The following is a 26,866-nucleotide window of genomic DNA, read 5'->3' as shown; positions in this document are numbered from 1 at the left end:
TGGGTAAATTTTTCTATGAGTCACAAGTACAGAGGGACCGATTAGTTCAACAGTAAATTTCAAAATAATTTTTATGTGTCAAGTAGAATACACACTAGCGACAGGGTGGTAGAAACACGGGAGAAAGGTAAATGTAATATTTATTGAGCACTGAAAAAAAAAATCTTTGAATGAACATTAAAAAAAATCATGGAAAATTTTTCCACGTGATGAAATTGCTTTATTTTAGTATTATGCAAATCTGTTATTCCAACTTAATATACTTGAGTTGTACTAACTTAATTAATAAAGAATCAATTTATTTACTGTAGTTGAGCCCAACTAAATTTGACATAGTGGATCGAACCCATGCAAATTACGTTAGTCTGACAAAAATACTCTAGTGTTCAACAAAGTCTAGAATCAGGTTAACATAACATTTTAAAGGATTTATAAGAAATTCTACTCCATCTATCTCTCAACTTTATCAGGGTTGATAGTGCGGCAACAGTGCGGAAAGCTATGATTACAAGGCTTGATACAGAGTTCTCTTTACATTTTTGTCCTCGACAGGTTAAACAACAATAAATAGCGATAGCATACACGTGGAGTGTGTGTATGCCTCTTATAACCCCAGTGGTTTTCCTGTGGTTTGAAATCTCATGGGATCTTGTGCATTTCGAGAGTCAAGGTAACTTACCACTCTTACTAGAAACATGAAAGTATTTTGTTCGAATTACAAGTTAGACTTTTGTAAATTTAACAACCACTCAATTTCAGTTTTTTGAGTGAGGTACTCAAAACATGGTGGTGATGATGATGATGATGATGATGCCCTGATGGCTCATTTACTTTGTCCAGCTAGTGTAAGTCTGACCTGGCAGTTAAGCTCCTAATGTCGCCACTTTGGTCACCAAATGTTTTCATATTGAGGTGTGAAAAAGGCCATGCAAAAGCAAACAGGCAACATCACTGTTTATATTGTGTATTTCAGTATGAAAGTCATGTAACAATATCTTCAGACCGGTAATATGTGAAATTATAAAAAAAAAATTGTTAAAAGAAAAAGCAAATGATTTGTTTCCAGAGGAAATTAGTTGTGCTTTGAGTACTGCTGAGGCTTCCATCATTCGTACAACATTTGGCAATAGATTTGAAAAAGACGGCATTATGTTATGTTTTTATTTAACAATGATAAAATCCACATTTCAGAGTACACAATAATCTCACAATGTATTATGAATAGCAAATACACATAGCCACAGAGACTACAGTTTAAGATATAAAACTAACCTAATATATAGTGCAAAAAAAGCCACGTCAGGTACGCATTTCAAACTGACATTTATCACCATTTATAGTGAGAATACAATACACAGATGATTTCTTGGCCTACGGTTTTAGTGGTGACATCAAAAGAAGCTTTATTTACAGAGTTGTATAACATTACAGTAACAGCTGGAATAAAGTGATGTCTCCTTTGGTAGAGGGCACAAACAGACTCGCAGGCTGCTTAGGCATCTGCAGAAAAATGAAGAAATGAAGAAGAAATGTAAAAATAACTGCTTTTCACAATAGAACAGTGGATTATTCACATGCCTCCCTTTCATTACTGTTTTATGCAGCATTGAAATATGTAGGTGATGTAAAACTGCATTACTTTTACTATACCTTATATATATCTTAGCGCTCAAACATCAGTGGACTTTCCAAAAGCGGTGCTTTGTACCTGAGAGATAATAATTAAAAAGGAATATTTAAGACTGGTCACAATAGAAGATTCATTACTGACATTCAAAACCACACATGTAAGCTACAAAGCAGCTTACAAGCAGAAATGAGAGTGACTTCACTGAGTGGTGAATACATCTGTGAGTGATTTATGACCAGGTTGGTTTTAACCAAATGACCTTTTACTCAGATTCGTACTGCACCTTGCTGCAGGGCAGATTCTTGCTGTGATCTTTTGGTTTGTGCTTGGGTTTGGGTGGAACTGGTGGTTGGGTTTTTTTTGTGGTTCCTGCAAGAATGCTGGAAGCCTCAGTTGGCTGAGCAATCACTGACTCCTTAACAGTGATTACGTCCTCCACCTCTCCTCCAATAGCAGAGTGATAGCTGTGACTGGAACTGCTGAAGCCGCTTACGCTCTCGCCTGACGACTCTGAGCTGTCCACTGAAACAAAGAAAAGTTTCTTTGTTAACATTGTATGTGCATGATTGGCTGAACTGAGGAATGATCAAAATCTGCCATCAATTATGTCACGGGACAAGCTTCTCCCGCTACTACATAGTGGTGAGAGAAAGTTCCTAAATATAGCCAACAGCTGAGGGCCAAACAGCTTTTTAGGAATTAGCTTTGCTATTGAAATACCTTTGGCTCTCTTGAAAAAAAATCTGCCCTGATCTCTGACCTTTGGCCCCATAGCTTGTAGAGGAAATTCTCTGAGGCTTGAAACACAATACCCTGATATCTGGTGTATGACCTGTTCAGGGGTCATCAGAAACACTCTCATAGCAATAGGAAGTTTTGGGGTACATCAAGGTATATACTTTTCTTCTGGTTCATTTAGAAATACCCTCTTCATTTGACTGGTCATTCGACTTTGTGTAATAAAAATGTATCACATACTTTTTACTCTGATCAAAGTTTCACTCACACAATAAATGCTGACTTCCACTCTCTTGGTCAAGATCGTCCTCCTCCAGGGCTCCTGGGGGTGATGCATATCGTCCAAGGACCCCTGCAATCACCTTCTGCTTTGGTCCACACAAGTACCCCACAGGGGAGAGGGAGCCCCGTCCAGAGGACGAGGAGGAGGAAGAGCTGCTCCTTGAACCAGCGGACTTTGGCCGCCCTCCTGGAAGCTCATCCCGTGATGCACATGATCCCACAGAGAACAGGCCTCTGTTTTCTGCAACAAGAAAGAGTGCAAGGGTCTGAGAAGTCACAAATTTATTTAAAAACATCAAATACTCACCTCTCCCCATCAGTACATAGTCAATGGCTCGATCATTGATGGCTGCCTCACTGGGCTGAATGTCCATAAAAGGCTTGTTTCCAATACCCAGAAACACTCTCTCCTGCAAACGAACCTCTAAAAAGATAACATGTGAAACCATTTGTGTAATTCTCAAATGGTACATTCATTGACTAATTGTGCAGCTAGATATGCTGCGCTGGTTTTTTTTTTCTTTTATGAAATGAGTCCTCCAAATGTAGTAATTGGTGTGTGTTTATATGTAGGTGCCATACCTCTGTTGTGTATAGCCTGTTCCCAGAGTATCCGTTCCAGGTCCCTGGCCCAAGCCTCCTTCACTTCACGGCTGGCTGCTTGCAGAGTGTATGTGTCCTGACTTTTCCTCTTTCTGAACCAGATCTCAAAACACAAACCGGTGTCACCGGTGTTTTGTGTCATTCCTATGTCAGAGGTCTGAATACAGAGAAAGATAATGTGTTTGTGTTAGATTATAGGTTTTTGTAAATACAGCAAGCAGTTTGGTACATTTGTAAAACCACAGGCAAATATCCAAGTCCTCTTGAGGAGTATCAGTGTGCCAGACAGGACTTAAAATAAAGAGCTGAGCTGTGTTAAAATAGTGACTCTTAAGTAAGGGTACTTGCAAATTTTCACAAAAGGACTGTTTTTATAAGTTGCAGCTCAAGGTTTATGGGTATATTAACGCATATTATTGAATTATTCAGAAAAACTTAGTCAAAATATTGTGACTGCTAATTGTTTTTGATATACACTACTGAGTATAGTTCTATATTATGTGTCACATTGTATGAAGGTTCTGGTAAAGGCCAAGCTGGTTTGTGTGCGTTGCAAGTCTTCCCCTTCATGTATGCAAAGAGGAAATTGTCCTAAGTTATGACACCAAATGGAAAAGCTGTCACTATAACAGTCATTTGCAGTTTGCAATAAGTAATTTTCTAGTGACTTGTTATATAGGGGAAGTTTCTTGAATGAACTTTCATTTGCTGTGATGAATCACAAAAAAATTCTGTATTTGAAGCACTTTGCATGCGTGCGTGTGTGTTTGGGCAGTACGTGTACCTTGAATGACTGTTTGTAGATGTATGTGTCATTTCCAATGTCAGTCTTCCTTGTCTTGCTAAAGAGGATGAGTTCTTGAAAAATGAAAATGTGACGGAAACATTTTTTCTTCCTAAAAGTTACCAAAAACTCATCCTGACGAATCAGCTGCCCTTGCTCCTTTAGATTAACCTGTAGTACAGAAAAGAGTTATTAAGTGTGGCTCAGTAGGGTCATTTGCAGTGCTGTACCCATCAAAAATGCAAAAAACTAGATTTTAAATGTACGATCCTTTTTATAATTATCAACCTTCTAAATTCAGCTAAAGAAAAAATTAAATAAATTTAAGCAGCAAAGCAAGATACTGAACTTTTTAACTACTTTTGACTTGAGAGAGGTCATCAAGTTAACAAAATAACCCACAAAATTCCTGTGAATCTTCACCCCCTCTGTCTGTCTGGGCTCTCAGATAATGGAGCTCCAGACCACCACGTCCTCCACACACACACACCACCTCACTTTGGATTCCTATGAATGAGGCTAATAAATTCTCCTTGTTAATCATATCCTAGCCTCTCCTATGTGTGTTCTGTCTTAACAGTGCTATTGCACAAAACCAAGAAATGATGAATGTTTCTGAGTCTTTATATTGACCTGCCTGTACCTGTTTCCCTACTTTGCTGCTTAAATTACATAGATGTTGCACAACAGCATGACAAACCAGTGTACATTCATACTATATTTTGTAATATGCATATAACACTTAAAAACCTCACATCTTGTAATCATGATAATCAAATTACACAGAACTAAAGCTAACGCTACTAGAGTCCTTCTTACATCACAGTGGTGGATGGCGTCCATGGCCAGCAAGTTGTTGCCATGACGAAGCTGGAAGTGGATGACCTCAAGGGCTGCCTTTAGCTCAGCTATCTCTCTGATTTGTCCCGGATCGCACTCCCTCATCATGTCCTGCAGCAGCAAACTGTACTTACTAATGCGCTGCACAGGCTTCAACAGGTATGACCATAAGTCCATTTTATCCCCCAGCTTCAGCTGCTTTTGCTGGTACGAGAAAAGAGGAAACAAAGCAGTATTGTTATAAAAGGTCTAGTGAATATCTGTACAGGCTAAAAAAGGTGTATGACATGGTTAAAATCATGCGTGTGTGTGATGGGACATTGGATGAGTGAGATTAGAAGAACATTTTTTGAATAAATGCCTTTTATAATAGCAAAATCTGTCAGTTTCAGTCAGTCAGTTTCTCCACCAACATACCTATTAAAGGAATTCTCATAAAATCCTTATTACAGGATTTGTAATAACTATATTACTCTACAAACTTTTAATGAGGTGCAGTCAACACCTTAACTAATTTAAATATGACTACATGTGTACCTCTGAATTGCATCCAGCGCTCCTGATTACATCACTTCTTGCAAGTCCCATTCAGTCCACTAGCAATACAATACAATACAATATTGCAATGTATTTGGAATTTCAGCATTGCCTTAGAGGACAGATTTGTTATCTCTTCTCCAAAACTAGACTTGAAGGGTCTACATTTTGACACGTCTTCTGCTCTAATCACACATGCACGATTGCAAGTGGTCAGAATGAGGCATCTACTGGGCAATTTTAAAAAAAACTAAATACAAATACAAAAAATAAATAAAATGCAAAAAAAAATAGCACTAGAGAGGTCCAGAGGTATACAAAGAGATGTTTTTATTCCTGAAACAACAGCGTTTTTTGATAGCATCCTACATAGCGGCTACATATCTGTGGCATCCTGGAGACAAGGTCCACATTTGTGATCTCACCTTGAAAAAAGCCTGCCCGTGATTGATCAGGAGACTGTCAGACTGGGGCTTGTTCTTGCTGTAAAGGGCATACAAAGCAAAGCTTTCTCTCTAAAATGAAAAATAAATGCAGATGATTAGTCGGGACTCTGTGTGGAAGTATGTCACTACATCCCAAGCAGTGTACCATAATTCCAGTAAATTCTTGGTGTTTGAAAACCGTGAGGTAGTACTAAACATTAAACAGCTGCCAAAACTTACACCGATTGTGTCATGGAAAAACTAATGATTTAATGATTCAAGAATCAGTGTGTGTGTATATATATATATATATATATATATATATATATAGATATATAATATTTTTCTTAAAGCTAGACTTTCACAAATGGCACCTACGTGACGTAGAAAGCAGCGTCCTATTCTGAAGGGTTCATTCACACAGCCCTCCAGCTCATTCAGGAAGTAATGTCGGTGGAAGTCGTTGAGCTTTTCTAAGTTACCAAAGATGCTCCCCCTCTGGCCCCTGAGATCCTGGGGGACATCTTCCCTCTCCAGCTCAGGGAAGTAGTGCTCTCGAACATAACCCAGAGCCTTCACATACTCCCTCTCTGTGGACAGTAGCTCCTCCATGATCCTCCGTACTTTCCTGTTCCACATGCAGGAAATGAAACGCAGGTGAGCTCAGTTTTACATTGTGTGTGCGTGGGTAGCATGTCTTCATACGACAGTATTGCTTACTGGGAAACATTTGGGTAAAACATTTAATATAGTTTGCCATATGTTGGACAGCATCTTGCTCTAGATTACAGGTCAGGGAGAGGGTTACTTACAAAACAGTGCAGCCATTGATTTCTGTTGTTGTGAGTAATGTCTCTGGAGTCCTGACATCTTCAGGTTCCCGTCTGGAGTCTATACATCCTTCACCCTTCCCTTCATTGCTGTCTCTTGGTGATTTGCTGATCGGGTTTCCTGGCCGTAGTCTCTTGTTATGGGGAAAAGGGAGATTTTGGATGGGCTGCTGATTTTGTTCCAGTGACTGTGTCTTACTATGACAGTGCTTGTGACTCACATTTAAAGGCGAAAAGCCAGGAACGCTCGTCAGATACGAGCAGACATGTGAGCCTTCGCTTAGGGATCGACTTAAAGGTTGGTGTGAAGGAAAATCCTCGCTCCCTTTCATTGAGTTTACATCTCTTAGATCTGTCTCACTGTGATGCTCTCTTGGCCTCAACTTGCTCTCTTGGTGGGAGTCAGTGTTTAGAGAGAAATCAGAAGTATTTTCTCCATTTTTATCAGGTATTTCTGGTAAATGCAGCTCTTTAGACTCTTTGTTTTTGCTCTCTTTGAAGTTGTTGCAGTTGAGGCACACAGCACCGGTGCTAAGCTGTGGGGTCAAGGAATGCTCTGCCTCTGCTATCACACTCCCTTTCTCCTCTTTCTCCATTTCTCCATGTTCCCCTGGAGACTTTGCAGCTGTGGTCTTCTGGATCTGGTTCTTATCTATGTATTTTTTCTTCTTCTGCATCTCCTTAAGATGCTGCCTGACTTCTCGGCACTGGGCCCAAGCTGCATTCCACACTCTCATTGCTGCCGAAGCCCCTGATCCCAAGGCGCAGGCTTTAGCTTTCACAGCCTGGAAGTGAGGGGTGGAGAATTCACCACCTAATCTCTGCTCATACATTTGGAGTGTACTTAAAGTCTGAGCTGGGTAACACCCCTGCTCTACCTGCTCCAAAGAATGACTGCATTCTTTGGCCAGGGCAGATGCCTAGACAGAGAGAGTGAGTGAAAGGAAATGGAAAGTAATCAGTAAAAATGTTTACAAGGGGAAAAAGGACGTTAATAAAAATTGTCAGGAGCAATGACAAAACACAAACCTTTTCACAAAAGGCGTAAACGTGCACAAGCACGTCCAGTTCTTTGTATCTCTGTTGTGCACGCAGCATGAAGTCTTCTACATTAGATCTGAAAGTGTTGACGAGAGTTTGAAAAACATCTCTTGCAGGGCTGCTGTCGCTGGACTCAAAAATGCCCTCTGCCTCTGCAGCTAGGATCAAGGCATTCTGCTGTTTTTCCTGTGATAAATGATGAAAATGTTAAGTGAAATCAATTTCCTTCCGCTTCTGCAGTTTACCGATATCACTGATATATGATCAGCCAAAAGAGGGCAAGTTTTCTTATCTCTAATGTCTTTGCCTTTACATAGGGGTGATACCTTAGACTGAGTAAGGAACATTTGGAAGTGCTCCAAATCCTTTTCAGTGCAAGCCTGGGTATCATCAGTTGGGTAAGAGTCCTTCAGTCTCTGTTCACCTTCTGTGCTGAACCACATCCCAGCCTACAAGACACAAAGCCCTGGTTATGCGGTTACACTTTGTACATGTGGCTACCAGCTGTGCGTTTATCATCACATAACTTTTAGATGTTTAAACACATATTGAAGATTCTAATATTGTAAACAGACTAAGATTACTAGACATACCGTGCTGATTTTGGCCTCCACCTCTCGAAGCCTGAAAAGGAACTCCAGCTGTTGGAGGGACTCGTTTGATCTCATCACCAGTGTGTGGAGCTTCTCCTCCACTTGGTTATAAAGACTTGTCACCGACTCCAAAGCGTCTCTGCAACACGAGGAGAAAACATTTAAGACTGACTGTGAGGTTACGTTTGTCATGCAGGGAGGGAAATGGCTTTTTAATCAGAATCACGCCAGGCAGTTTTTGACAGCCATCATGTGACACTGTCCTTGTTTTATTGTTTTAATTGCAAACCCAATTCTGAAACTGTTGTTAACACTGCATAAAATGTAAATAAAAACAGTGCAATGATTTGCCAACCTCATATTTGACCCAGATTAGAACACAGAAAAATGTTTACTCACAGTCTAGGAAAAAAAGCAAGGTCGTTTTGAATTTGATGGCAGCAACATGTTTCCAAAAATTTTTAAGAACAGGCCATGTTTAAAACTGGGTAACATCCTCTCTTCTTTTAACAACAGTCTGTAAACATCTGGGAACATCAAACTGAGGACACCAGCTGCTGGACCTTTGGGAGAGGAATGTTGACCCATTCTTATCTGATATAAAATACTTGGTTGCACAACAGTCGTCGATCTTCTTTATCGCATTTTTCATTTCATAAAGCTTCAAATGTTTACAGCTGGCAGAAAGGCTGAACTGCAGGCAGGGCTCTTCTACAATGACAGACTTGCAGCATGCATTTTTTTTATTGTCTTGCTAAAATACAAAAGGCCTTCCCTGAAAAAGACTTACTTATTCTTTGTTGCTCTAATACATGTGCATACCTTTCAGCTTGGATGGTGCCGTTATAGATGTGCTGTCTCAACGTTTGCTTTTTTGTTTGTTTTAGATGGGTCACTGCTATTGAATTCAAAATGTTCAATATCCATCTCAGTTCAAACATTTCATGTTTTCTGTGTTCTCTTGCGAATAAAATAGGACTTTATGAGATTTTCAAAATCACCCGATTTTTGGAATTTGTTCGTGTGAAAGAAGCACGCTATAATAAATGTTCAAACTAAAAAGTATTTTAAAACACAATAATCCTGTTTTGCCACAGCTATTTTTTATGAGTTTAGTGGTAGCTGCACATCTCTTTTTGGGCCTTTAAGTTAAGACAAATAAAATCTGTTTGCTTTTTAATTCTAGTTTAAAACCACAAATAAGATTCATGCAGTTTTTACTGGGGTGTGTTTTTTATTTCTTTAACAAGGCAAAAAGCAATTAAAATAAATAAGTTTAATAGTCATTATTCTATGATTTATGGTAACATTTCATGGATAACTTACTATGCCTCCTGCTGGTAAGTAAAACAAATGAAACTAGTTGTTAATATTTAATATAAACAACATTTTGCAGCCACCCACACAGCCATGCAGCCAGCAGTTTTTTGTTTTCACTTAGCTGGAATAATTACAGTAGAGATATTCCCAGGACTGTGTAGGCATCTAAAAATGGTCATTAATTGACTTCTACCTCACATGCATGTCGTTTTTTCCCATTAGGGAGGAGAAATCCTACATGTTATCATTCCTATTAGTAAAGTTTGGTGATTCCCAGGATGGCTTCACCCATTACCCTTCCAAATGCAATGTGCACATAAATTTGCCAAGTATGGCAAGTGCAAATAAAACAGCCCTTAGATTCTCTATAGCATGTTATATAGATTAATACAAGTTAAAAAAGAAGAACATCATTCAGTGACAAATCATATCTGACACCTGTAGTCCTCAGATTGTGGAAATCTGAACTCTTCTTTCTTCATCCTGGCCAGAAAAGCCCCTCCTTCCCTTTGCAAAGTCACCAGTCTAGCATCTTCCAGCATTTCTTTCATTGAAATCCTCTGTTCTTCAATGCATTGCTGCACTTCCTGTTTTATGCAAAAAACAAAGCCAAAATGTAAGCATGTGGTGCATACACCAATTTAATAACAATACAGTATAAATATATATATGTTACCTGAGCTGTGTCCATTTGGTTTCTGTTATCCACCCTCTTAATGGCCTTTTGCAACAAACTGTCAGCTCCTCGCAGGTCAGTCATAAATGAAACCAGCCTCTGAAATAAAACATGTTCAATTGTATTGAACTGAGAAGCTTTGTGGAAGAGGCAACGCCGTGTGGAAGCAAAAGGAGACAAACTGAGTTAATTTTTTAAAAATCTGCAGACACTGGAGACCAATATCAGTGTGCTGCTGGTTAATTTAGACGCTTTCAACTATCCGTACAATATTACTGTAGGGTACATGACTAGGGCATCAAGTCTAATATCTCGCATTATAATAATTTCTCTACTTGTATAAGAAACTTTAAGCTATCAGCAGCTTACTGATCTAAAACAAATATTGAATATGTTTTGCTGTATTTAGTAGTCCACATTGTGGTTAAATGCTGTATTACTTTAACATTCAATTTGCTCTAAATATTAGATATATTAAGAAATATAAATGGTTTAAAAATAACTGTATTTAAAAAAATATCTATAGCTGTCTACAGGCAGTTCAATTCTTTATTTTCTTCTTCTTGGGCTGGCATACTCCTCCTTCCCCTCATTTGCACACTAATACAGTTAAATATTATGTAATTTATGGTATTGTATATGCTACACAAAGTAACTGACCTGTGTGTTAAAGCAGAATGGCCTTGGTTGAGACTCAGTGTTGAGTTTTATCCGTAACCAGGATAACATATCAGCCCCTACTTAATGTGAGCAATTAACATTATAATAAATAATCAAATTCATCATTCAGATAAGACTTTGCCCTTTCCCATGTGACCACACCCTTCCTGCACTCAAAGCATAGCACATCAGATATCATGCATGCTCCGGGTGGTTGGCTGGGTGGGAGCCTAATTTCAACTGTGTTGAATTATGGTTGAGCAACTTTAGTCACCGGAGACCACTCCATGGGTTTTCAGAGTGAAGTAGTTAGGATTCAATACCACCAGTAGAGCAGTTGTGTAGACTTAGCGTGCATTTTTAGTACCTGATGGAACTGCAGCCACTCGGTGTGACTGTAAGTGAAGGTACCTCCAAAATCAGAGGTTAGTTGGGAAGCTTCCACCGTCTTGTTTAGGGCTTTCATAGTGGTCACCAAATCCATCTAAGAGACAAAGGCAAACACTTTGTGAATAAAAGTTACACTTTTATACTGAATAGGGAAATGAAATGTTTTGATGTCTGACCTGCAGACCAGGCTGTTTTTCAGGACGCTGACAAGTGTCTTTATCCATCAGCATGACGATACTGTGGACAGCATGGAGAGCTTGCTCCTGAAGCAGAAAGAGAACAGGTTAGGGGAAGGCTGCTGAGGGTTATTAAGTGGTACATGTCTAAGTATCCTGCCTTTTTTTCTCACTTACGGTAAAACCTTAATGACCACAGACCTACAGTGCAATTTGTACTGTACACAAGGCCAGTACACTATACCCCCAGGCCTGTTTTTTCCAGTAAACCAAACACTCCCCATAATCTTTGCATCAACTTTTTTCTGGCATGTGCATGCAGGATTACTGTTTTAACCTGGGCCATCAATAGAGCCTTGTAGAGGTGAAGAGGGGGAGGCTTCTTCCTGGCATTGATGACCAAAGTCATTCCCAGCTCTCGAACATCTTTCCTACGAAAACAAGTCATGTTAGAGCACATTAGGAACCCAAATGTAGTATTTCATCACAGTGTTCATTTAGCAATAAAGACCAGATTTAAGAACTTTTGGGCTTTAAGTAATCCACATCTCAGATTTACATTAACCTCTTCATCTGACACCCACTTAGCAACATCTGACACTTAGACCTTAAACTTTTTCACAAATTCACAAAAAAAAAAACCAAAGAAAAAAGAAACCTCTTCTTTGTTTATCCCTATGTGAGCCTACATCAAGCAAGGCTGTTATTTCTGTCAATGCGCTGCATACCAGACTGCTGGCAGCGAGCCTGGCTGCAGACTGTTGTGGTGTGACTCTTTGCTGGGGACAGCACAAGGTCAGCTTTCTGGTAGAACAGCTTTGTATCAAAACCTTTAGTTAGTGTTACCAAATAAGCCTGCTAATTTGTCCTTTACTAGACCAGTAACATGGCTAATGTTTACTGGCCACCGGTCAGGAAACATTAGCCATGTTACTGCCAAATGATCTTAAGGTGCTATATGCAGAGGTCAAATCTGTGCTATATTAGCTGTAGAACTGTAGCTATACAAACTAATTACCCAGTAGAGAACAGTTGGTGTGGGTATGAGGTCATGCATAATATTATTCACAGCTTCCTTCTGACCACTGGAAATATTGAAACTGATATGCTGCTGCCCTCTTGTGGTAGAACCTTTTCATAACATAATAATCACAGGCGCTAAATGAAAAGCCAGCAAGTATGTTCCTCTTCTGGCACACTGAAGACATCAGCTTCCCACATGTTGCAAAGCACAAACTCCATTCTCAAAGGTTTGTTAACTGCAGAAATGTTATCTTTTTTCTCTAGAGATACATCTAAGTCTTTCAGCACTGTACCTTGGTATAGAATGTAAGTAGAGCAGTAATTCGCAGATGCTTTGTGCTGACACAAGAGGGGACGTCCACCCCATCCTGTCACCATGGACCTCCACAACTGCCCTGCCAGTCTTGTCCCTGCTGCCTGCGGATGGACATGATGGAGAAGATGCTTTTAATAAATCCATGAAGTGGTAAAAGTTTTCTTTATATGAATTTTCAGTCACAGGAATTCAGGGCTACATTAAATTTAACCTTTTATGTTTAACACTGAAAACTGAGGCGTCACTCGCTTCTGCTGAGCTTTTTGAGGCACATAATAATTATAACATCTGATCCATCACATCTTACAATGACACAGAAGCCGCTGATGTCATCCTCTGATCAAATAAAAACTGTTTTTACCTGTTAAAATGCTAAGTCGTCATGTTGTGTGCAGTATTTGACTTCTTAGGTACAAAAAAGAAATTTGAAGCATACAGTAACATGTACTGTATGCCAGAAATGGTTATTTTGCAGTGAAAAATCACATTGCAAAATAATATATTCTCATGTCATACACTAACAAGTGCAAAATTACCTGGTAAACACACAATCCCCAGTTCAAGCAGGCCACTGATCCTCCTGAAAGCTGACTCTTGCGAGGGATGCTGAGTGTCAGAAGAGGATATACTTTCTGTCTTTAAGTTGTGGAGTTTGGTACCCGGTCCCTCTGCAGTGGACAAAGCTTCACTTCTGCTCGGCTGAGAATCTGACAAAGCAAAAAATATATTTATATATTTTGAATGTTTTATAAATGTGACAACTCAAAACATGATTTTTGGCAGCAAGCATGAAAAATGATCATATATTTTTAATTATCCATTAGACTGTTTTTTATTTAGGGCTTTATTCTAAGACCGTGCAACGCCTTCCTGTAAATTGTCAGCTTCATTTTCTGTCCAGTAACCTTTGCTCTTTTATAACAACAGCAATTAATAATTTTAAGAGCCATATCTTTAACATGTTTAAAGTTACACAGCTGCACAGACATTCACAGACCACTTCTAAATACTGGACATGGTCTTTATAACAAAACACAGCGGCGGTCTGACTACTAAATCTTGCTTTTACTAGTTGGCCTCCTCTTGGAGCCAACAAGGCCTCATCTGTCCTCTCTCTCTTTGCCACTTTAACAGCCCGTGACAAGCATGTCTCCAGTCAAGATCTCAACTTGCCCCTCTGAGGGCTTGCGGGCACATGCCACTGGGTGCAGAGGATAGAGAAACTGCCTTCTTGCACGTTATGCTGTCTCTCTACATTACAAGAATGCTCTGCTTTTTTCTTTCTACCCAGTGGGTTCAGGCCCTCTCTTTCACTGGGGTGCAGCATGCTATTTCCTTTCACTCCCTTGATAATGGGAATGACATAAATGTGGCTGTACTGCCAGAGAACCCAGACAGCATTGGGAGAATCCCTAGAGGAAGATCATACTCAAACCTGATCTTTAACCTTTGAACCCTCTTTTAAAGAGCCTTCGTGAACTGTGACCTTCACTGGAGCACATTCCTTCAAACACGCGAGTTCACAGCGGCATTTCACTCCGTCTATTAAGCTCAAATGTTCTGAGCCCCTTTGAACATGAAGCAACCGATCATTTTAATGGCTGTGTGCACAAAATAATAACAATGTGGTTGAGTCGCATGGATGTTATCCCTCACTTACCTTTTTTTAGACACTTCTCTGTTTCCAGTTTCAGAGTTTCCTCATCAAGTTGAACTTCTTTCCTACAGTGCATTAAGTTCGTGACTGTTTCAGGGTAAATATCACTATGGCTCCTGTTGTTGAGCTTATAGAGAAGTGGCCTCCCTGTAGGAGTTTCTGAGACAGCGGACAAAGACCTCACTTTAACTTTGTGCTTGCCTGATGGTTTCACATCCTTCCCCCTCTGGTGCGACTCCAGGTCACCATCAGGGGTCCCCGAGGACACATCTGATACTGGGTGCATAAAAGCACTATGTCCTGATGGGTGAGAAATAAGTTTTGTCTGAACTCTCTGACTTTGGCTCAAACCAGGGGTTGATTTCAAAATTATGGGCGACTCCTTCATGAGGTTTTCCAGCTCACATTTACTAGGAAGGTGGGGCTTTAAGTTTGCTGGTGTTGGCTCATGGCAGTGTTTGCAAGGGAAGGGCTCATTACCAAACACAGGTTCCTTACAGTGGTTACAATAGTTTCCTACTTGGTCTTTTTGAGCACCAATTTTAGCCTTAGATTTTAACTCCCCATCTTCAGTCAGGCCGACCTCCTCCAAGGCAGCCAGGAGGTCTACACTCCCTTTCTCAAAAGGCACTGGATTTGTCAGTGCCGCCAGGTATGAATCTCTGTACCTGCACTTCATGTCTTCATCAGTGAGGTCCTGCTCCAACTTCCCCTGGCTGCATGGTGTAAAACGCTCCTCTGTATATTGAAGCGTGCGTCCGCAGGGAACGCTATTCCCAAGCGGCACAGGTGGGGGTGGTCTAACAGGTTTGAACAAAACTGAATTGGTTGGATTTGGAAGCCTGTCTCTCTGTTTATCCACAAGCTCTTTCCCTTTGTCGATATCCACCAGGTCTACATAATCACCCTCAATCTCTTGATAGTTATGACTGTCCCAGGTATTAGGAGAAACCCAACCCACCGGCTTGATTAATGGTTTGGAGCAGGATTTCGGGGCCCCTCTTTTATCTTCCATTTTGACAAGTTTGGAAGAACAGGCTGCGGGTCTTAAGGATGCTGACATCCTGTCATTTGCTGAAAGAATCGTGGCTTCAACTGGTAGGGTGGAGGAGTTGAAGTGGACGGGAACTGAAATCTGCTTTGGCTCAGGGCGAGATTTCTGACAGGTGGGCATGATCTTAGGCTTGTCTAAAAACTCTGGAATTGCGATTTTGGCCCACGGCAACTTAATTACACCTTGGTCTGTGCAAAGCAAACACCGTGACAAAGGAGTTCCGTCACGTCCTTCGTTGATGTCCCGCAGCCAGTCTTCGGTGAAGATGCAGGGATAAGACGTTTCAGGGATGGGGGTTTCCTCCACTTCTCGACATCCTTCCTCCAGAAGACATTTGAGGACGATGCGTGCCGCTTGTTCCCCAAAAGGCTCCACTTGAAGATAGAAGTCTCCAGGACGCAACAGCAATGGGTTAACAGGTGCTAACTGGATGACCGTTTTGTCATGGAGACAGAGAGGCCAGCCCTCACAGCGGAAAACCACATCAGAGTATCCAGCCTAGGAAAAAATCAAATAAGGTTTCTTACAATGCAGTTTTGTTTCTAAATTACTGTCTACTTAATTCACTGCATTGCTTTATTGATTGTTTGGTTCTGTGTTTCCTGCTTATAAGTTTGGACATCTACAGTAAATCTTCTGATCATACTGTAAAACTGAATTTACCACTGGTGTAGTTTGAGGCATTTATATTCATGTGGGCATTTGATGTTCTGACTGAGCCTAAGTTTTCTATACAAAACAACACAATATCTACAGTATGCTGTAGCTTATAAATCACAATTTTTATTAATCATTTCTATACAGTGAAAAAGACGTTTGCAGCAGCACAAGTTTGCAGGGTAGTCTTTATCACTTGGACAGTTGACACTATTTGAACCCCTCAACCTTTTAACATATGGAAGATTTCACAAAGACACAAAGATATGATTTCTACTCACACATGCTGCCTGTTGGACACTTTCCAGCACATGTTTGGAAGGAATCAGGAAGTCCAGTAAACACTGCAGAGCATCACCGTGATAACGTTCCTCAATAGTGCGAAACAGCTGGCAGAGGACGATGGGCGCTGTGGCCTCAAACGGTGGGAAGAGGGCCGACAGCACACTCTGGATGGACGAGTCCAGAGACTCTGGGTTCTGTAGGAGAAAAAGAGATGAAGGGCAACCAGATGAAGTTTGGACGTCTACAGTAATGCAGATGTCGCTCAGTCTGTCACTGCGGATTTGATTTTTATCAAATTTTCTGGTATTTTCAGCCTTTTCACAAACTTTGCTATTTTCAGTTCCACGTGTGGAAAACGAGTACACCGTGACCATGAATTACAAACTATGTCTATTTAGACACAACTTTCTTCAAATAAGGTATTTGAAAGAAAAAAGTCTCAAAAGCCAAAACAGGTCGACAACAATTGCTGTGCAAATGCCAAATTATGAGACAGATGATTTTCCAGACCTGCTCACCTTCACTGTGCTGGGTTTGAAATCAGTTTAAAAAGTTTTTGCTGTCATAAAGAAACAGATATATTATTTTCTTTATGAGTTCACTGTTGGGTCAGTGAATTCTTATTCGGTCTACTTGGATGATTAAAGGCAAGATCAGCACAGAAGAAAGCATGAACAAGCCTGTTCAAAAGGATTTCAATTTTATTATGGAGATAATTAAGTCTGTCCTGTATGAGTATGTGCAACTTGTTTCATGTCTAGCCAGGATACACTTCATTTGAGCTGGTATATTAGCAGCAGACCTGGGTCGGCATCTGATGTAATTGAAAATGACAAAGAAGCATATGGTTTCATAAAGATGCCACTGCATATGACACCATCTTATGTCAGAAGGTAAAGTAGCAGCCTGTAGGCAGACGTCTGCTTTTAGTAATCTTGCGAATGCTTGCATGGGCATTCTACTAGGACCAGCTGTGCCACAAGTGAAGTCCATCTAAGCACATGGAAACTATTCAGATGAAAAGATAATGTCTTCAAAGCAGTTTTGGTGCACCAACCGGACTATAAGCCCAGTTTTGAGGTGGTGATGACTAGAGACGTGAAGCCTGTCAACATGGCTTAGTACAGGGGTCGGCAACCTGTGGCTCTTTAGTCCTTATAGTGCGGCTCCGTGTGGTTTTGGAAAATAAATTAGAAGTATTTAGCTGAAGTGTATTTTATTTATGTTAGTTCTTTTTTAACTTGTAGTTCTAAATTGGAAGATTATTGTGATATTGAAATATAAAAATACAATTATATTCTTTTATTTTTTCATCGCTCAAAATAAGCGTCACATTCGCGGAAGCCGGTGTACCCGCCGAAACGCCGTGCATTTACTGAGACTTTCAACCCCGGGTAGGCCAATTATGGACCTTCGGATCCATGTTATGTCAGCAGCTATTCTCCACCGTGAACTATGTTAAAAACAAACACCGCTCACACCTCACAGACGACAGCTTACAGTCCCGCATAAAGATGAAAGTGACTTCGTGCAGCCCCGATTTGCAGACGCTGTGCGCAGAGGTTCAGGAGCAGAAGTTCCATTGTAAAGTTACCACGGCAGACCCGACGATGTTTGCATGAACATGCTTTTCAGCATCTCTTTATTGACCACTTTTCACACACGGTTGCTGTACGCATACAGCCGGTGTTAAAGCTCACAGCCCGACACACACCAACACAACAGCATAGAGAGCACAGACGTTAAGGCGGCGAGGCGTGATTGCGGGTGCCGCTCAGGTAGGTCCCCTGCCCTGCAGCGGCGCTGCAGACCACGCCCCGCCACACACATTAACCAGGTAAAATACATATTTAGGCAGAATTTTGCAAATATCTATTTTTCATTTTTTAGCAGCATAGTGATTTTTTCCAATTATTTTTTAAAAGTCAGGTCAAGGCTCCAAAAGCCCAAAGGAGATATGAGGGTGGCGGCTCACAACAGTTTTTGTTTGCTGGATCATTTTAGTTCAGCGTCTTTCCTTTTGTTATATTTCTTTAAGAGTTCAAAATATGTTAATTACATAAATAAAATGTAATTTTCTCTGTAGCACTTCATGGATTTCATAAGCAACACACCTTAGTTGTTCACACAAAGCATAAAGGTAAAAAACAATATATACAGTGTTATCTTCATTTTAGATGTCAAAAAGTATTTGCGGCTCCCAGTGTTTCCGTTTGCGTGGAAACCGGGTCCAAATGGCTCTTTGGACGTGAAAGGTTGCTGACCCCTGGCTTAGTACAACAGTGTTTGGTACTGCAGATACTCTACTGTTGGTTTGATGTATAAGTACACCAGCTGCATGAAAATGAGTTTTGTGCACAGATGTAACATTTACATGTAGCACAATATATAAATAAAGTAAAATAAGTTTGAAAAAGAAAAGACTATTATTGTATATTATATATTAATATATTATGCTATTATTATATTATTATATACAGAGCAGCTGTATCACCTGGTCATTAACCAGAGTGCTGGACAAAAGTGAAGTTCCTCTAGCATGTGATAAAAGGTGCAGCAATGTGAACCTCTATGAGATGAAAGAAGAAAAGTCATGTGATTGCCAAATTCTTGGGAATCATCGAGGGAACACTTTGGATACACTGACATATGCATCTGACTGAAAAATGAGAACTTCAAAAGTGAAAACCACTTGGGGAGACTGACCAGCATTGATTTCCACATTGCTAACTTGGCTGGAAACCCCATGAAATACAATGTAATATTTTTATAGTGTCTCAAGATTATTAAATATAGTGCTCTTCACAGTCTTATCTCATGCCAGATAGAGGTGAAATGTACAATTATTCTTCTATCCTATCCTAGAACCAAATCAATGTTTGGTAATGAAAAGGAAAGCCATAATATTCATACCGAGTTGATATTTGAATATAAGGACTTGACACTTCTTTTGAATCTGCATAGATATCAGTCGCTAATCACAGCAGGTATGTTAGTCACACAATCACTTGTCAGTAGCCTGCTGTGTTAATCTCCCAGCCTACAAAGGACTCTGTTTTTTAGCCCCTTCCTCATTTAGGTTGATGGCCTGACCAAGACCAGAGCGTCTCAGCGTAAACACAAGTGCAGGAGCTTCAAAGACCTCACACTGGTTTACACTGGGACCATTTGGCAGATGCAGATACTTGCGAGCAACTTGGACATAAAACATGCAAAACAAATGTCATAAAATTCCAGCTGTTTATAATCCATTTGGTATTTCAGTAAATCTTTCAACTCTGTTTAGTCTTTGCATTCACAAAACAGGATTGCACATACATAGTGAATACAAAGTGACTGAAATGGCTGTGAAATGAGCTAATGTTGATCTACTGGACTCATGACAAGATTTCTGGATGTAAATCAATACCAATATTTGACCATTCACAGTGCTCTGAGTCTATGGAGCCTTTGCATTCCCTAAGTAGAAAAGAATGCTTTTCTGATTGTGCACATCTGTCACAACAGATCACGAAATGGAGAGCAGAATACCTCTTAGGAAGGCTCTTAAATGGTAATGCATCACAGCTGTTTTAGACTGACTGCAGCCACTACTGTATTTCTGTTAGTTAACAGTAAACCTGTGGTCATGTCTAATAAAGCACGGCTCCCTGAACTTACTTTGCAGAGTTGAAGACTTCAGGTTCTCAGGGAGGACTTTATTTGAATTGGTGCAGTTTTGCACGTGTGCTCTTTCTTATGTAGATGATAGATTTCAGGTTATATTCCACAAATTTAATAGAGTTCATCCACTGTTGTGTAATGCGACTTTAAATCATTTCCTCACTGCAACTGAATCATTCCAAGTCCCTTCTGTTGAATTGAGAAATAAACCTGTTTTTGTTAACACTAGCTAAAAAAGAAAACTTCCCTGACTGGAAGTCATCTCTATGGGTGGTTTGGCTAGCAATATTTGCATGAGAGAGACAATTTTAAGATTTACTAAGCATAGCTCAGCTGGAACCAGTTCAGACTGGCTAGCGAGTCAACTCACTTCTAGTGCTGTGTTGCTCCTACTGGTATGTGTGCCTACCAGTGCCAGAAAATGTTCTAAACAGGTCTGAACTGTGAAAGATTCATCATTAATATCTGTCAAACAAAGCAAAATGTGTCTGTGTGTGGTATTGGAAAACATTATTATTACAATAATGAAGTCATAATCGTAAGTTGCAGTCACAGCAGCATATGCTAGTATAATCTTTTTCAATATAATGATAGTTAAACAACCATCGATCCATGCATCCAAAGGTGTGGTGGGTCAAACCTCAATAGAGGGACAGCCATGCATTTTCTATGTTGCACCAACTCACTAAATTGCATTATTGAGCATGCTTGTGTATCTGTTGCTTTAGTTTACATAGAAGCCAGTTTTCAGCTACACTACTTTTAATCAACATCCTCATGTTTCGGGTTTATTTCCTACTGTCTCTTTCCTGTTTAGTACGCTCTTTGTGTCACCTTCCTGGCATTACAATAGACTCATATCTGTTCCTTCAGTCTGTTTTAAATATCCAGGCAGAGTCTCTTTCATGCATCATTATGGCATTTTTCTTTCTCTCCACCATCTCTCAGTGTGCAGTAACCAGCTCATATGACCATAAAGCGTCTTTGCTTTTCCACCAAGATATATTTTATTTCCAGAATCAGCCAGTGAAGGGTATTCAGTCAAGCTTAAATCCTGAACTTTCATTTTGAGATTGTTGTTTTTGGTCCCTGGCCAGCTGAAAACATTCCAACACTGCCTCTCCTGCATTTTCTAGACAAGGGGATTTCCTATCTTGTGATAATTGTCCATTGCAGCCTGTGATTTAACTCTAGAAAGAGCTTCAGTCTACAACAAAGGTCATTGTTTGACCTGAGCTGACCTAACCACATGGACAAGAGGCGTTTGTTATAAAGGTTAGCTCTTTCTTTGTCTTGTCTACTGCCCCTTAGGAGTTTTTTTTTTCAGTGTTTTGTATAGAGAATGGCAAGCATTATGGCAGGTTTCACCATATTGCCTCAGGCTGGGGCTAACAAAAGTCTTGATCGAGAACTGAGCTACTGCATAAACAACCTGTCAAGGTGAGTACTGCATTGTCATCAGCTATATGGGTCAAAAGATGTAATTGTGATGGAGATTAACCTTTACTAAACTGGCGCAGCTTTTGATGCGACATGTTGAAAGAGTTTGGTTTATGTTTCGTTTCTGACTGTTCATCACATTTTCTTGAACTCCTCATAAGAGATAGGCCGTCACTGCACCTCCAGGGTAAACCCAAAACATAACCAAAAGTGACAGTTAAGACTGGCCAGTATTTCCTGACAACTGCCTGAATTCTGCACGTTTAGTCTTGTACCTGAGAGCCTCGGATGACACACCACCACCTCAGCCATGAGAAAAGACAAAAACAGCGTGGACACAGTAGGCTGAGCGCCTGTGACATGTCAACTGAAGAAATGTTGTCATGGAAAGAAAAAACACAGCACATAGTCGAGCTAAAGTGAGTCAGCTTCATATGCAGGTGTCATCTTCCTTTCTCTTTATTTCACGGTTCAAAAACAATTGCGTTTTGCAGTGTACGCTTTACTCTGACTACTTTCACACGGAACCCAAAATAAAAACGATTTTTTGACTTCGAGCCATCATCATCAAAATGAGTGTTAGTCATGTCATGATGAAAACCATGTTCCCAGTGTCTCTGAGTTACTCCCCCTCCTTTTCTACTATTTCCTTCTGTCTGTTTGGTGATGAGACAGAACTGCCTCTGTGTGTGCTCCGAGCCTTTATAACTCAGCAGAGGGGCTCCCACGGATAAGCCATCTTAAAGCCTTTTAAGATGAAAAATCCCACATGAGACAAAATTACTACATTGCTTTGTTTCTTCCGCTAAGAGTAATGTAGAGTCCCATAAATACATTTGTTCATTTTGTAGTTCAATAAAGAGTGTATCAGATTTCCAGTCCTTACTCATGGTGCTGTAGTATTGAACACTGGCAAGTTTCCACAGAACGTGGGTGAGCTTTCACAGATAATCCATTAATTGAACCTTAATCTGTAAATAATATAAGAATGAACAAGTCCAACAGCTTATAACTTGAAGTGTCAAAACAGCACTGCTGCAGGCCGTCATGCTGAAAATATTTGCTTATATCGTAGGACAATGAACCAAGTGTGTTTGAAACCTACGTAAATCTATGCCGTCATCTCTTCTGAAATCACAAATCCGCATTTCGAAATCCTTGATCTAAGGATAAACCTGGATGCTTTAAAGTGCGCCATATAACATAGTTTCTCTTTTTCTTTCATGCCACCACAAGATCAGACAGCACGGACTTCCCATGACCAGTAAAGACATACAGCAGTGACGGCCCTGTGTAAAAACAAGCGAACCAAAAAATATATCTATGATTGAAAGGTTCACACAGGGACTTTTTTTCTGGCACAATGTCACCACAGCTGATTCATTCATGAACCGCTCCCATTTAACATGACTAAACAAAACCTTCTGGATCTGAGCCTTCTTCCTGAAGCCGGATCCTGGCTTCAAAATATCGAACATAAAATTCAATTTATTTAGTATTTAGACAGTGCAACACAACATACTGGCTCCCAGTGTGGAAAAGGTACTTGTACTGTTAGAAGAAGTGTTGTAAAATGTATTAAGCCATATGACAATTTGGATTTCTATGTCTGTGCGCTTGCGTATTAGGAGTGCAGTGCAGTAACATCTGCTGCTCTTCATTCTTGCAAAGTAGTATGAGGGTCTTCTGCGAGTTCAAAGAAATGCAAGTCAAACAGAGGAAGTTTCTGTACCGTTAACAAACTGCATTTAAAATTAATTCATGCAACTGGAAAGCCACAGATTGGGGAGGAAATGGCAATGTTGCAAAAACAAACTTTTCTAGAGACAATGTGTGATGAAAGCTGGCCTGCGAACAGCCGAGGCACTGACATTTTTCCTTGAACACTTGGCTGGGGCTCTGTTTTGGAAATACAAGTGCAAAGCCTCTGTTGCATCTGACCCACTTTTATGATACAGAGATGATAGACACACTGAAAATTCAGTCCACAGCTTCACGACAACTCTCAGAGCCTTGTCATGCTGACTGAAGCAAAATGAAATCTGTTTGGATCATACAGTTCCAAATGGCAGATGTCTGCGATTATCCATAATTTCTTCATAAATCAAATGAGTTCATTTTCCCAGTCAGCCTCAGCAGAGACTTGGCAAAAATTAAAATCAAGTTGAGCAGTGTGCAGTATTAGCTAAATTAAAAGGGGGGAGTGACCCAGGAAATCCAAGTCCAGTTTTCTGCCAATCAATCAAAATCTGGACACTCGCATCGCATTTCCACAGGGTTTGAGATGATGTACATGCTTGTGGCACTCTGATAAATCAGCACTTTTGAGTATCCTGAAAATCTGAAAGTTGTGGATATATTATATAGACGTAAACACCTGGAGCAGATCCAGTAACTTGTGGTTGTTTATTTTGCCAAACCAACAGTGAATAAACACCAAATTCTGCAGTTTCCTGTAGGTTTATGGAACATTGCAATGAGCATCATTCATTGCACTGTTATATTTTAATAGTCCACAACGGAACTATTTCCTTCCAGTATAAATGCCCTCGTGAGTATTTGATCGGTTTAACGCCCCCAAAATAAAAAAAAACCCATAAGAACTCAGATAAATCAATTGTCTCTACCAGCACAGCACAACAGCAACGGCAGACAACTAAAGCAACTATATTAATAAAATATTTAGTGAAAAGAGGCATAATTATTTTTCTCTTGTGAAAGCTAAACCTGTCATTGTTTGCTTATTCTTGTTAGCTAATCTTCTGCAACTGTTACTGTTTTGTAGAAAGTCTGCTCGCCTGCTGCCTCTAAATATGTTTTTATAAGACGAGAGCAAGTCCAAAGCCCAAGTGGAACTCTCATGTGCACTTTCATAATTTGCATATATTTTAAATACAATTTTATCACTTCAACTGACAATTGAAAATATTGTCTGTCCCGCAGTAGGTAACTGTGTTTACTGTACACTAAAGGAACACATAACACATGATTCTGTGAGGCCTCAAGAGGAAAGTTCTTGACCTTGATAGTTAATAAGTGACTCTTGGTTGTGCTTTTCATGAGTAACTAAATGCAAATACATTGCACACCAGCGTGCCACGAGTTGGGCTTTTGTAATATTGTAGAGAGTTTAAACACAATAGGTCTTGCACAGTGCAGCAGTTTAATAAGTGAGACTCTGGAGGCTCATGGCATCAGTCAGGCATTAAGTAAAACAAACAGTTACGTCTTTGAAAGCTGGTCAAACTAGCGCTGCAGTGGAAGTGAAGTGGGGGCAAAGTACAGTGGTGGCCGCCATTCGCAGTCAAGTTTGTACTTCTTTAAACATCCTTCCTTCCTGCTGTAAAGCTATCACTTAAGCTTGGACAGATGTTATGGGTCAGACTGATTCCCATGTAAGAAATAAAAGTATATTCCATAAATATAAAGGATAAATGTGAGACTGACTAAATATATTCCAGTTTACCAAAAAAAGCCATGCTCGAAGCAAGCATTTAGGGATTTTTCTTTCCTTTTTTAAAAACAAATTTAATAGCAGCAGCAATACGTAAATAAAAGTTTAAAGAAACCACATCCTCCTACAAATCCACCATCAGTGTTCCCCATCTTGTGGCTTACTCATCGTAATTAATTACATTCTGCTGTGACTGGGATTAGATTAGTCCCCTCCTTTCTTTAAAAGCTCTACGGTTTGAACTTTTTAAAGAGCCGACCGCTGAACTGGAGAATTCCATTTTGTGCGCATGCAAAGCAGTAAAATAATTTATACATCGAAACACTCCACTCACTCAAGTATGTGTGCCGTCCGCATCAATTAAGTCCGAATCAAAGGACTTAAGGATGCGAGACAAACGACAATGCGCCTCTCTCTGTCACTCTCTCTTTGTTGGTGTGCGCACACTTAAAAAGCTTGAGATGCTGCTGGCTGTTGATGTGAAACGGTCCCACCAACTGTGCTCAGGATTACAAAAAGCTTTGGAGAGAGCACTCACATTGGGTTTTGTACTCCCTTTGTGTGTTACGAAGATAAAGTTTCATAAAAGACGAAAGCAAAAAGTGTGCATCATTACCGTGCACAGAACTCTCCAACTAGAAAACAAAAGTTGAAAGGAGGTAAAATGATGCCCTGCGTGTAAACTAATGTATCAGGCTTCCAGTAGCCCACACACACATACACACACACATACGTACACATAGCTGGCAAAGTCACAGAAAGAAATTCACTTGTTCACTTGTCCAGACCAGAAATCAGACTCTGAGTTACTGGGTCAGTGGAGCAGTTTAAATCTTAAACCAGAAAGTAACAATGGACAATAAGGATACCCGGGAGGGAAACTTGGTGTTACTTTACCATGTTTGCAGGAGCTTCTCCTCTACAAAGCAGAAGGTTTTGTCATTTTTTGGCCCCGGTAATCCTCTCCAGACAGCCTCCTTTGGCTTTGTGCAGAAGAACTTGCCATGTTTAGTTCATCAGCAGTAGAAGTTGGCTGAAGTACATCCACATGACTGTGAGTTGCCTTGTTTGAAAAGTAAGTAAAGTCAGTTCCATTCTTCGCAGACCTTCCCCAAGTCTGAGTGTGTGGCACAGAGAGACGCAAATTGTCGAGCTGCCCGTTGATTCTTTTTCTCTTCTTTTAAGTCTGTTTTGCTTCTACGGCTACTCTGAGTGTTTGGGAGTGAGGCAGAGAAAGAGAGAGAGAGAGATCGAAGTAGAGGGTGTCTGTGAGGGGGTGGAGAAAAGCATTCCCTTTCAGAGGAAAACCCCCTCGAGGCTATTCAGAGTTTCTTTGCTCTTTCTCAAACACTCAGTTTTTTTTCTCTTTTTTCACACAACCAAGCACACCCACAGACACAATGTGTCACAAACGGAGACACAAAGCGTTCAGGAAAACATTTACTGAATGTACAGTATCTGCTAATGAATTTTAAAGTTCGAGCCATCCCACTTCCTACTCTGTCATGCACATAAACATACGCGCAGATACTAGCACACTTTTATGACCCAGAATCAGAGAGCTGCAGAAATCCAGCCCCCTCGTCTTTGGCCCCTTCCTTTCTATTTTAACCACTGGGAGCTTTTAGGAGACTAAGTCTGTCTTTCACCTTTCTTCTGTCCCTCCCTGACTTACACTGTCTCCTCCAGGCTTTCTCATTTCCTTTCTTCCTCAATTGTCTTCTGTCAGACTGCCCAGCGTTTAACCCATATCAAAGGAAAATGGAGAGCAGGAGGGATTCTCTGCAGAGGT

General features: G+C 40.3%; 1 protein-coding gene across 3 annotated transcripts; it reads right to left on the bottom strand.

The window, feature by feature from the left end:
• Nucleotides 1–448: 448 nt before the first annotated feature.
• Nucleotides 449–26,539, bottom strand: quob (quattro b). 3 transcript variants are annotated; one of them, XM_084927961.1, is made up of 24 exons: nucleotides 25,972–26,539; nucleotides 16,514–16,711; nucleotides 14,525–16,073; nucleotides 13,401–13,571; nucleotides 12,842–12,965; nucleotides 11,863–11,956; nucleotides 11,526–11,612; nucleotides 11,327–11,443; nucleotides 10,300–10,398; nucleotides 10,062–10,210; nucleotides 8,304–8,442; nucleotides 8,037–8,159; nucleotides 7,699–7,896; nucleotides 6,891–7,589; nucleotides 6,652–6,803; nucleotides 6,218–6,467; nucleotides 5,840–5,929; nucleotides 4,857–5,081; nucleotides 4,038–4,208; nucleotides 3,233–3,410; nucleotides 2,637–3,074; nucleotides 1,914–2,152; nucleotides 1,651–1,708; nucleotides 449–1,500 (listed from the first exon to the last, which is right to left on the bottom strand). In XM_084927961.1, exons 1-23 carry the CDS (start codon nucleotides 25,972–25,974, stop codon nucleotides 1,670–1,672), a joined length of 5,532 nt encoding a protein of 1,843 aa, XP_084784087.1. In that variant the 5' UTR covers nucleotides 25,975–26,539; the 3' UTR covers nucleotides 449–1,500; nucleotides 1,651–1,669. The 3 variants fall into 3 exon arrangements, with proteins under 3 accessions (XP_084784087.1, XP_084784085.1, XP_084784086.1); XM_084927960.1 differs by having other exon boundaries at nucleotides 450–1,500; nucleotides 2,637–2,891; nucleotides 2,958–3,074; nucleotides 6,652–7,589; nucleotides 25,972–26,535; XM_084927959.1 differs by having other exon boundaries at nucleotides 6,652–7,589; nucleotides 25,972–26,537.
• Between the last annotated feature and the right edge of the window lie 327 nt (nucleotides 26,540–26,866).

This window comes from Perissodus microlepis, chromosome 5 (assembly GCF_051167445.1).
Source record: "Perissodus microlepis isolate ML-2025 ecotype Zambia chromosome 5, ASM5116744v1, whole genome shotgun sequence".
Lineage (NCBI taxonomy): Eukaryota > Metazoa > Chordata > Actinopteri > Cichliformes > Cichlidae > Perissodus > Perissodus microlepis.
The sequence above is the reverse complement of the archived record's forward strand: the minus strand, read 5'-3'. Positions and strand labels throughout refer to the sequence as shown.